The 13116-nt window shown below is 40.3% G+C and overlaps 1 protein-coding gene across 1 annotated transcript in view; it reads right to left on the bottom strand.

The window, feature by feature from the left end:
* Positions 1-13116, bottom strand: part of ARPP21 (cAMP-regulated phosphoprotein, 21kDa) — a gene marked incomplete at its 3' end in the record, with an annotated part of 66297 nt that overhangs the window by 14435 nt on the left and 38746 nt on the right. The window contains exons 14-16 of the mRNA XM_009578296.1: positions 12941-13000; positions 10112-10341; positions 2419-2649 (exon numbers count right to left, since the gene is read on the bottom strand). Of these exons, the coding sequence (XP_009576591.1) occupies positions 2419-2649; positions 10112-10341; positions 12941-13000 (521 nt within the window). The remainder of the gene's footprint in view (positions 1-2418; positions 2650-10111; positions 10342-12940; positions 13001-13116) is intronic.

The raw sequence follows: 13116 nt of genomic DNA, 5'->3' as shown, positions 1-13116 counted from the left end.
GGGAAAGAAAATCTATTCATTACAGGAAACAAAGCTCCTTTTTCCTTTTCTTTAAACTGCCTTCTCTTCATCTATGTTTCTGACAGCATCCATCACTTTGATAGCCGATTATAGCATCTAGGAATCTAAGTCTCCTCCCCACGGAGCTTCTTTTGTAACATTACCCTAATAAGATGCAGATTCTGAGCCCAAAGAGTGGCAAATTTGCAGCATGTATTTTGCTGCATGTTAAGAACACAGCAGACACTACAGTATAGCCTGACTTCCAGCACAGGGAGCAGCGTGAAGCTACACATCCAAGACAAGAATTTCAGTCTTTAGAAGAATCTGCTCCCTCCATTTTCTTTATTATGTATGTATTTACAAGGGAACTACAGAAACAAAACATGCCGTTTGAAAGAAACGCAAAATTTTAAGTACACAAAAACACTTGCTCCCTGAATATTAAACATACTAACACACATGGAGCTCTCGATTATGCCTCTACAGACAATGAGGCAAGCTTAGGAGGGAAGACCAGGTACTCTGGTCTAGTGACAGTATTGAAAGGCATTATACCTATGGCAGACAAAGACTCCCTAGGTACCAGGGAAAAATATGAGCTAGCTGCTGCAAATTGCTAAATTGAGAAAACAGATGTAGAAGATGTTCCTCTCAAACAGCTCTTCTGGCTTGCAAGTGAGGTGAGCTGCAGCCTCTGTCCTTGGCATGGCCAGGAATGAGCATAACCTCTCAGCTGTCGGTGGGCTCGAAGCAGCAGCGATTTCTTTCATTGGTTTCTCTCAGTCCTACCACCTGAATTATGGACGGACTTCTGCCTAGGCCTGCGGATTTTTGTACGGGAGTGGACCACATAGCACACAAAATGCCTTCTTCTGTATTGACCAAGAAATTCCAGTGTTACAGACAGAACTGTCAACTACCAGAACAACAGAAGAGAGTAAATTATAATAATGATGGGTTTTGTCTTATGCCCACCACCCATTCTATCCTCTTCTCACGAGTCATTTTAAGAAATGACTAAAATCCCCCTTTATGCTGACAGTATTAGGCTCTCATGTCAATAATGTAACAGCTTGGAAAAAAAGTACACATAAATAGTAAAGGCTTTAGTAACTTGCACAAACATGTACTTTTCTAAGTCATCTCTCTGGAAAGAACTTATCACATTTGAATCTAAACAAACAAGAGCTCCTTCCTGATTTTATATACACCGATATATATTGATCAGCCCCAGATACTACTATTTCTAAATCTCTGTGGAAAGTTTAGTTTAATAGTTTGTCAAGGCTGTGTTTTTCTTAAATGCTGCAACTTTCAGGTTTTCTTGACTGCATTCTGACTAAAAAAGTATTTTTAGCAGTGCATTCACAAATGAGCTTTACGCGTTTGCACCAAAATATTGGATCACAGGGGTGTAATATATGTAAAATACTGGTTATAAATAAAAATCCCCAAATAAAAAGCTCTTGTATGCTTTATTAAGGACTTTGAAAAAATATTTTGGAGTTCAACTCTCAGCTCCCAGTATAATGGAAAATACACTGCACTGCAGGCTTTGTTATTTTAAACCCAGCATAACTCAGCTAAGGTTGACAGCACAGCTAGTCACAGAAACTGAAACAGCCCAAATCACTGAAGAAGCACCACAGTCTCAACCTCCCTGAACCTTTTTAATGCTGTCAGTACAATACTGTGGGGAGGAATGGTGTAACATTATCTGGACTTCATCTGAACCGAGGAACAAATTGCCTTAAACTTTCAGCAAGCACTCAAGTTCAAGCTGACTGGTTTCTGAAGCGTCCACAGTGCTCGGGTGACTGCCAATGCCTCGTTCAAGCGCCGCAGTGCTGCTAACTACCACGGCCACGATGCAGAATTGAAGAGGTTATGACTTTCTCTTATCACAAAACTTCAGATTTAAATACAATTGCTAATCACATAAGGAAATTAACTCTTGAAGTGCTAATTCAAATGCAGCCTCTAAGCCTTTTGAAATTCTTCTACTGTTAAGCACAATCTCTAAAACTTTGAGCATCATATTTCAGTGGCACCATATCTCAGCACGCCTCATGTGGAAGAGACTCTGTCCTTACTGAAGCTAATGGGCGCTCAGAGGATTCACAACCAGGGAGTGCCAAGACTTTACAAGATGAGTATCCTGTCTGGGACCGCACGAGTGTGTTTTGCATCACTTCCCACCGGCTATGCCACAACAGCCTCAGAAAGCCAATCCAGCTTTGCCTGCAGATTCGAAAAAAAACCCTGCCAAATGTCATTTCTACGTACATTTGCTGCTTGCTTTCTCATGAAGTGCCTCAAAGAAAGTATCTTTAGAAACATGAAATTTGCCAATTCCCCAGATGGCATCAGAAACATTGAAGGGCAGTATACCAGGCAGGAGAGCATCGTACTGACCTGTGTGAGGGTTGAGAAGGATACTGCCAGGCGGTATCCCTGCAGCTTCAAGTGGAAGAATGATATAGCTGGTGTTGCTGGGGGCCACCTGGCCACTCATCCCGTTCTCAGGGTAGGACACGTTGCTTGAAGAGCCGGCCGTCACCCCGGGGACAAGAGATGCGCTTTGGAGAGGCTGATGTATTCGTGACAGGGATCCTGAGGAGCCAGCGCTGCTGGAAGACTCTGAGCCTAACGGAGAGACACAACCGCAGCGGGGGGGTTACAAGGGACCCCAGTCCCCATCAGACACGGCGCATACACAAGGACAGCCTTCACAGACTGCAAAGGCAAGCACTAGTCCATGCCCAGCTAGTAGGAGTGGGGTTTTCACTCCCTACTGAGCTCAGTATCCAGTGGTATTCCTACAATTTGAAAGACCACTTCCCTCCTGCAACATCTGCTTCCCCTCAGCCAGTAAATAGCTTTATCAAACAGAACACAAAATGCTCAGCATGTATTTATAGTGCCAAAGTATTGGTTCATAAGGTATAAAAACTAAACATGGGGTTTGTAAATGGAAAAAAAAAAAAACCAAACAATACAAAAAACCACCAAACATTTTCTGTAAGAAAAAAAAAAAACAACAGTAACTGAGTTGTCAGTTGAGTAACAAGGTAGCTGTGCCATATCCGTATTAACCTAAAGCTACCTAAGACGCTACCTAAGACCTTTGCCACTTTGATCTTTCAGCGCCTAGCTTATTAAAATTGATCAATCAAGATAAATCAAATGTGCTAAAACACATTTGTGCCTGGAAGGATGAGGAGACGCATTATTTTAAAACCCAAATATAATTTCCAAACTTCAGAGATTTTATTTAGTTAGATTTCAATTTGCTTCATGTAAAAATGACAAGAATCTCTGAGAGTGTAAGGCTCAGATGAACAGCTTCCTTAAAGCAGGATGTTAAGGCAAATACAAGGGAGGTGTGAAAGCAAATGTCTGTATGGATGCTTCCTTCCAAAAGTAAAGTATATTTTAATTGCAACTTCTTTTATTTTACTTCTGTGCACTGTCTATGCATCTTACATTAATTACTGACCTCCTTAGCGCCCTCCTGCAGGTGTAGACTAAAACACTAGGACTTAGGTTTAACAAACTTCTTTCTTAGAGGGCAAATTACATCCCTTCGTATTTAGGATACTACAGGAGGACCCTGCAGTAGACTGCTTAGAGCCTAGGATTAATTTTCAGTCAAATCCATATTGGAATTCATTTCTTTCCTCATAATTAGAGCAAAACAGGTTTCCTATGAACAAATCATACCAGCACCCTGTTACTTAACAGATAGAGGGTTTACTGCAGATTGCTGCAAAAAACACATTTTTATCTGTCATCTTCAAACTTCATATCCATACAGCTACTACAAAGACAGTCCTCTTTATGAACTGTGCACTATTTCCCATCAGCAGGACCCTAAATCTGCTTCTCCAGTATCTAAGCAAGAAAATCGGAGATTTCAGAAGAAATTTTTAAATTTTATTTCCCATAAATACACTTCAAAGTTGTATTAGTTGCTATATTTTTTCCGCTCCTTGAAGACTGAGGTTGGAAATTTAGAAAGATTATTCCCGCAGAAATAGTTTTATTTACCAGATCATTTCAGATTTCAGTGTTTCTACAAATTGCAGAGATACTCCTGGAGGTCATCCTCATCATGCCGCAAGCAGTATTTGGTATCCTCCTCCCAAATGTAAATGCAACCACACGAGTTTCATTTTCTTTCTACAGCAGTTACCGGGTCCTTTCCTGCATTTCTTTGGCCCTTCTACATGCACTTCATGTTGCTTCTTTGAATTCTTACTTTACTTTCTCCTCTTTTCCATCATCTATTGAACTCAACAAGTTAGAAAGCTACCTGGAGATGCAGGAGCGATAATAAGATTTCATAAACCTCCCAGTATTATTTCTAGGCTTGGTACTACTTACACGCTTGAGTTCAGACATCTCTCTCCCCATTTTGTGCTATTCTGAAGAAACGCCGTTAGCGTAAAAGAAGATTGCAGCTCTGACATTCAATTGTTTTTTCTTTTCCCCCTTTCAGCTGTTTTTATGGCAGAATCACGGATTGATCTTTACCAGCTTCTGAATGTCAAAAGCCAAAGGACTGCAATGAATTCAGATGTACTCATCATCAAATGGTAGGCAGAGGCAGTGGAACAACCTCTGGAGCTATCACCACACACTGGCCAAGATGATAGCTTTGAAATGTCTGCCTTAAAAGATCAGAGATCTGCTCTCCTATGTCAGTAGACCAAGTTGGTGATTTTGAAAGAACATAAATAAGACACAAAACCATTTCAGCAATTTTCTGAATATTTAAAAAAAAAAAAATCCCAGAAATTACTACTTAACCAATTTCCCCCCATTTATCCTGTATAAGAATGATCTATTTTAATTTTTTTCCATCACTACAACTTACTTCCTATCATTTTAAGTCTAGACATATTAAACCAAGTAAATTCCAACACTAATGTTTGGAAATTAACACCAATTAATCTTGTCTTTGTAGCTCTGATTAGCTGTTTTCACGGTGTCTAAATTTGGAATAAGAAGTATCACCACATAATGAATTCAGTACTGTAGCAAATGAAAAAAAAAAAAAAAAGAACTATCTGACTTTATTCAGATTCACATTAAGAGATGTCTTGCTAAAGACTTCTGAAAGGAACTTTGACTAAATGAGATTTTTGCCCCCATTACACAATCCAACCTCTTTTTTTCAGTATGTAATGATGGCTACTTCTTCTAGATTCTTCTACAATTTTCTTCCTGCTTCACAGTTGACATAATAATAACCTTCATATTCTCATCACTTTCCATTAATATTCTGAGAGATACAGCAGTTCAAAGAGTGGTAAAAGAAAAAGAGACAGAAAAATCACCACAAAGTCTTAATAGCTTAGGGAGTTTGCAGAGAGCACGGAGGTACCATTAATTCTCCAATATCCTGAGCACCAGTGAGCGACGCAACATGTCTTGCTCTATTTTCTTTGGGTCAACATTCAGTATCTGATGACTTTGAACATCTCTGTTCATCCCACCTTCCGAGGTAAATTTTTTCTTTCTTATCAACTGGACTCTCAAGATCTACATACTACTTGCTCCAGACGGTCAATTTTTTGGAGCTGTATAGTGCTGATCACCTCTGGAAGTACTTTTTGTCTTCGATAAAGTTTCTTGGCTTAGGAATATTTATTTGCTACTTTTATAAGTAAGCTTGCATTTCTGTATATTACAATGCATTTAGGGTTTTTTTTATAATAATGGTATGTGCTCATGTGAACACAATTATTCCTCTGCAAATTGCACTTCTAAAAATAAGATTGATGTTTCAGCACAGTCAGTTGGTGGGAAGCGTATGATTGGAAGCAGTTGGCTCATGATTTATTGCCCATACATCAACATTCCTACATTTTCTCTTGGACTCACAAGATTCATCAGGCTAATGCCCAGTTAAGAAAAAGAAGCAGAAATTCAGTTCCAAAACTCAGAGACAAAATTATGATTTATAGAATACTTTATCACAAAAGAAGAGGTTAATGTATTGAAATGCCTGCAGTATAATCATCTTTGCCCAACAGGAGTAGCAATGAACACCTAACAGGAGAGAATAGATTGTGGCTCCGATTACTTGGAGCCCTGCCAAGGAAGTTAACGATCCCTACAGATCTGTATCAACACAGCTGACACCCCAATGCAGCCAGCTTTTCGCAAATGGGGGGGAAAGAAATACACTCCAACAGATGTGCATTCCACTGAATGGAAAATGCATTAAGAGAAGCTAAAGATGCAATAGTTACATCTTTTAAGTCTTCCAACAATTATTTAAATAGCTATGCAGATACACACACAGAGAACATTTCTGTGAAACACGTCTTCCCTCCTAATACTGTATATTAAAATCTGTTGTAATGTATCACTGAAAGTAACATGGGAGTCTGTGAGCTAGATTTTCTCTTCATGGGTGTATTAGAGACTGAACAGGTACATCTTTGATGCCTACAGGGACATCTGTTTCACTTACCACTCTACATACTTAGTCAATCCTGGAAAGTCCACTATATTACCGGAAATCTAAGCTAACCAAGGTTTTGTATGATGTCCTAAAGTTGTAGGAATGCAATCTGATTGTAATTTGTTAAATTATTAACTCCCCACTCAATACTGAATTATAACTTAATACATCTCTATATATCTACTAAGCTTCAGAATAACAGAGCAGAAACTTTTATTTACAATATACAATCTGTGCTTTTCAGTGGAACAGTGCTTTCTAAACAATCAACAGGTGCATGAAAATAGTCATCAGTACCAGTAAGACAACCATGTAATGGGTTTCAAACAGCCCCTTTTGTGAAGTTTGCAAGAATGAAGTAACATAATTCCTTTGCTAAGCTCTAATTCCCATGCAGCTGAATGCAATTAAAGTCTTAAGACTAACTGACATTACTGGACTCTACTGCGGAGAACAGCACGTTCTATGATCTGCCGTTGCCTAAGGGGAGGCTAACATCTTTCTGTGCTTCAGTTTCTGTTGTCTGCTATGTACCATTAATCACTGATTTATCAGAAGTTAAGGTTAAGGGCTGAACATTTAATTTTGGTGACAATATTAAAAATGACCCAGACAGGCTACAGTGCTAATATTGCATCACTTCAAATGCAGCTGCGAGCCATCAGTGAAAATCTGGAAGTCTTAGTATTTCCATGCTCAAGAAAAGTGTTTGACAGCGCTTCTGGATGAATGCCATATATGTAGAATAATTTTCACATTTGAAATGGTCACAAACATTTTCCATCATTTAGCCAACAAAGACCATTTTGACCAACTATTGACTTCAGACTGATTTCATACATACTATATGCAAGGCAAAAATGTTTTAGATTTATTGCTGTGAATCATAAAGTACTTCAGAGAACAGACTAGTACTTTCTGCAGAGGAGAACCAGGACAGAATTGGTGCCTACCAGGCTCTGCCACACTACCAGGGCAGTGTGCCTAATGTTTGTAGCTACACCTCTGCAATCCCATTTCAATCACTGTAGTAAAGACAACCAAAAATAAACAAAATCCCTCAAAATAAAAACATGATCAAGCTTTAAATGTGTACTGAGCTACAGAACGCCCAGTGCTGCCTGTGACTGGATTGCAGAATGATGAAGATCTAATGCAGAACAGGCACAACGTTGCTCGGTACCTAAGGTACCTTAGAAAACATATGCAAGTAGCACGTGGGGGCTCTGACAGCTGTATGAATGCACTCAGCACGTTTTGGTGAAGGGAGAACGCTTTTATCAAGGCATATTTTCCCATTATTTTTTTGAACAGTCATTCTTTTCTGCTTTAATGCCATTCAATAACATTTCAGAGAGAAGAATAGACATAGCGATTCAGATATTACTTCCTCTGACTTTCCTCATGCTGACTGACAGTTTGACTTTTTGTCCTGGCTTTGAAGGTTTTGACATCCAGCCTTGCTCTTTTTCCCCACCTCTTCCTTTTATTTTGTTTCTTTTTTACTCTTTCTGTGCTCAACTAGCTTTCAAATTTTGCTTAAAAAAAGTCCAAGCACTTACAACATGTAATTGTAAATTATAAAGAATTCTGCAAAGAACATGGAATTTGAATACCACTGATGTTTTAAAAACGTATTATAAGAGCTTTCATTTGAAAGCAATTTTGGGTTTGGTGCATATGGAGTGCAGATGCATTTACAAGTATTGGCATGCTTCAGAGATCCCTCCTTCAATGCATTTTTAAATGCACCCGTTAATAGGCTTGATTTTAACACTAAAATGGCTACTTAAAAGTATTACTCTTCTGCAATTACATGTCTCTCAACCCTCCCAACTGGATTTCCCTGACACCATTTTAAATGCTCTGCACCTCTGCAATACAATGCTGCAAAGAAACACATTCACCTGCACTCTACTGAAGGTGAATGATACGACAAAAGTATACCAGGAACCTGTGCCTCCTCCCTAATTCATACATATCAAATTGAATTCTGATGCAACGGAAAGATTTGCAGGAGGCAAAGAAATCTGGAGGCAAAAACATTGTCTACTGCATACTTCAGGCCCCACTGTATAACCTATTCAGCCTTTATACAAATAAAAAATTCAGGAGTATAGTTTCAAAACTACACACACACTGGTTTTGCTATGTTGCATATGCTCATGCTCAGGAACAAGCCAGAAGTAAACAACTATACTGTACTAATTTTCAAAGTAAAATTCATGTCTTAATTCCATAGAATTTTATATACATAAGGATGGAGTAAAACTGAAAGAGAATCTTATCTTCGGAAGTGATCCTTATGGTTCCCTTCCAACTTGAGATATTCTATGATTCTATGAATCTTAAGATAATAAAACCAATATTTGCCTACAGTCTCAAAAGAAACATAAAACAGAAGCATTAAGAAAAAAAAGCAGGATATTCCAAAAGCTCCCAGCAGCTTTATGACCAGCAGGGTTTGAAACAGCAGCTTTCCAACTGCTGCTGCGGGTTCCTTTCCAGCTGTGAAATGTAACAAAATTTTTAACTATGTTCAAGATCCGGAGGTCCAGAACGTAGTTACAAAGTCAGAAGTTTTCTCGATTTACTCTGAAAAGTCCATTCCCCAGCATCCTGAATCACAGCAGAGGCTACTGTACAATTTTGGGAGCAAGAGTGATATCTGACCAACCCAGGTTTGATAAATGGGGTTTAAATTAAGTACTGTCCGTAAAACACTCTGAAGCTGAAAAAGCACTAAGTGCTAAGTATTGATTACCACTTGTCCTGTACTATATTTATCATATGAACCAAACTGATGGAATCATCCGATGGGCTCATTATACATTATGCACTTTTGCACAAAAATATAATGGAGCAGCTTAATGGCATGGCTTGAAATTACTTAGATCCAGATCCTGTGACTCACTTATATGTTAATGTACCCCTGAAGCTGATGCAAATAAATGTAGATTTCCCACCAGGTTCATAGTCCCCTTAAATGATGCTTTCATTTAATGGGAACTAAACAAGAAAATGGAGAGACTGCCGGACCTCTGTGAATCCAGCGCTTCTGACTGCTTCCACCACAGCACACTGCCTCATCTGCCAGCAGCGAGGGAGAGGCTGTACTCCAAGATACAGATGGTCTGCATTTTAACAACGACAACAAAATGTTCTTGGATTTCTCGTCAGAGACACAACATTTAATCCTTTATGATTCAGGAAGAGAAAGATGAATAAAAAGGTAAAATCTGTGCTTTGTCTGAAAGGACTACCACCTTTTCAGGCTACAACAAGTGCAGTGTTCAAATAGGACGTGCACGTACTCTACTCCACGAAAAGCCTATCTCACCTACGATTTGCAAACCTCAGGCACCAGGTTTTCTTCTTGATTCCTAAAAACTCAATACCAGGTACCCAGATACCAGCATACGTAGCTGGACATACACATCTGCTATGCACAGGAAATACAACTGTTCCTATAATTCACCATATAGTCCAACCATGGAGGTTGGACTAGATGATCTCTACAGGTCTCTTCCAACCCAAACCATTCTGTGATATACCATACTGGGACAAGTACCAGTGCAGCCATTTATCACCGCACAACAAGAAGTACTGCGAACCCAATACAGTACTAGCTACCTGTTTTAGACAGTTTGCCGGTACTTCTGTTACTTGATGAGCTATCTCCTCTTGTCAAGACGGTTATCCCCCCAAAACTGGCTGTCTTTGTTATGGCTGGCTTCAAATTTCGGTTTGAGCTGTCTGAGTCTGTGCTGCTCCATGGCCTCTGGTGGTCTGTCCACTTCAATTCGTTCTCCGTACTGCTCTGCCGGCTGCCAGATGCCTTCCCCGTGCTGTCTCTGTTACCCCTATGGACATCAGGAAACAAAGATTTATACACAAACAAAACCATGTCACGGCAGAGTCTATCTTTGGGTACCCTGCAGCGAGCCTAATAAAGAACAAGGAAACACTCTGCATTTACGAAAGCATGCCTGAAACAGGGCATTTGACCCCAATATTCATCTGCCTTCAGCAAGTAAACGTTGCTATACCCTTTTACATGCACAGCACTTACCACTGCTCCCCTTTCGCATATATCCTAAGAGCACTTCACTGAACAGCGCTGACGCAGCAATATTACGCAGCTACAGACGTAGCATTTCTGTTGCCCATTGACTGGTCTCTTCCCTCAGCAAACCCCTTGCTACTTCTCCCTTTGCTGTCCATCACCTGTAAGGTTTTTCTCATTAACTTCATCTTCTACCTTTGTCTTCATATCCATCCTCATTATTTCTATTGCACCTTGTCCCCACTTGTCTGTCTCTTCATCTGCTCTGCAGCATCACCCAAAGCCTTCCCCTGAACATGTGTCCTCCCAGCGTGACCCCAAACTCTTCAGTGCTAACACTCCACTTAGAGACCCATCAGTTAGGGTTTGTTTGGTTTTTCTCTCTGCATACACTAATTGCAAAGATCTCTGGGTAGAGACTGCCTGTCCTTGGACAGCTGCAGAGGACCCAGTGTATTGTGAGTGACAACACAGTAAACCGTGAGCAGAATTTGGAGGAGAATTTGGCTTATTTATGGTGAACAGCTTTCAGTGTGCTGTTAAAATGACAAAACCAGCATGCCTACTACAGCTTAGTGCACCATGACCATTATCCCAAGCGATGCTAATAACACTGGCTTTTGGAAGGTTTTTAGAAGACATTTGCCACCCCTCTGTCTTATTGTACAGTATAATACCTTGCAGGCTCAAGGCACTATCTACAAATCAAAAGGATGGGACTGGTTGTTTTTTTTTTTGGTCCCCTTTCTCCTTGAGAACGTGGCTCCTGCTTTTTATTTGGAGAACCTGTCGAGCTGTGCCACTCGGGACGTGAAGGAGCAGCGCGTCAAAGACGGGATCAGGCTGGTGCGTTCCTTGCCTGTGATCAGAGCCTCTCACAGATGTGATCAGCAGTATTAACCTGTTGACCTTTGCTAGACCCAGACACTGGGAAAGCATGAAGAGAAACAGCACAGAAGCAACAACATAAAAAAAGGAAAAAGATTTTAAAAAGAAATTGTCCTTATGATTTAATTGGAAAGAGAAAACCAAAGTATATTATTTACAAATTCTTTTGCATTCTTGTGCTTAGAAATTAACAATTCTCTTATATTTACATTCTAACAGAAAAGAGGGAAACAGAATGCTTTTGTATCCTAATTATCTGTAATTTAGGGTTACACAAAATTCCTTTTTGTTCCCCAAACTCGAACAGATATTAGTTATTAAGAGTCTCTGTATGTAAGATGACTCCTTACTCCTGCATGCCCTATCCAAGACTCTCAGATCATCAAGGCTAGCCCAAAGCACGAAGGAAAGTTTTTCTGCCTGCTGCCTGTGGCCATGAGACGCAGCTCCCGATGCTCCAGCACTGCTCCTTATCTGGTGCAGCCTCACCATCTCCTCCGTGGCTGCTCTGCTGACATGCACAGTCAGCAACTGCATGCCAAATAATCCCACATCCTTTTCTCCTCATAATGAAAAATTATGTAATATAGATGATATAGGTTTCAAGTGACACAAACTATCACTGCTACATATGCAAACCCGAATGCATACAGACATCTAGTGATCACCCTACTTCTGCCTAGCTATCCACATGCCTTACTGCATCAAGGACATGCTTCTGAAAGCATCCATTACTTCTGCCTGCTCTGCTTAAGACTTGTGGCAGCTGATTGACTTTAAAAGCAGCTTGGCATGCTCACCGCTGGTTGATTTGAACTGAACCTGTGGGAGCTCACGGTGCGGGAAGAGAGCCTTTCTAAGCCTCTCAGAGGAATGCTGTCACCACCAGGTTGGGTCTTCCACTGATCCAGTGTCAACTGATAAAAAAGTTCTCCATGAAAATACAGACTGACTCCTACTGATTCCCTGTGGCTTGGGACGCAATTTGGGATACGGGAGACATCTGAATGTTCTCTGGGCAGAAGGAATTGGAGTTTGGAAGACAAACGTCACAGAGAAAAAGTTTCAAAACTACCTGTTTTAGGTAAGGGAACTTCAATCAGTTTCACCTCATTGTACTTTTACTTCAGCTTTTAATAAACCAACAAAAGGAAAAAAGGTCAGTCTGGGCAACAGTCTGTGAAACGTGCCTGTCGTATATACTAGAGCATAATGAACTTCCACCAGTCACAGTCACCCCCAAATTGTGGCAGTCCGAGCAGCTGGGCAGCTGAAAGTCCGATATGGTTCCTGAGCCAATGACCCGTAAAACCAAAGGAAAAGGTCCCGTTGTGACGTCCCCATTCAGAGAGCGTGGCATGAGCGGGGTGAGAACTCTGTTCTCCATGCTCCTTTCCAACCAGAAGAACGACATACCCACACCCGTCAAGGTCTCCCTTGGCGAGGACATGGATAGAATCACGAGTGAGAGTTACTGGGAAATGAATATTAAATAAAGTCATACAAACCTAAACAGCTGTCTTTTCTTATGAGTATCATTGCATATACTACTGTCTTCCAACAGCCTACTGAAAAATGAAAAGAAAGATTATGGTAACAGACACGGTAATTCAAATTTATCTTATCTGTAAAGCTATATTTAATTTCTAGCAACATCTTCCAACTTGTGCTAGATTCGGAGTTT

This window comes from Fulmarus glacialis, unplaced genomic scaffold (genome assembly GCF_000690835.1).
Source record: "Fulmarus glacialis isolate BGI_N327 unplaced genomic scaffold, ASM69083v1 scaffold10640, whole genome shotgun sequence".
NCBI lineage: Eukaryota > Metazoa > Chordata > Aves > Procellariiformes > Procellariidae > Fulmarus > Fulmarus glacialis.
This window is presented reverse-complemented; position numbering and strand designations above follow the sequence as displayed.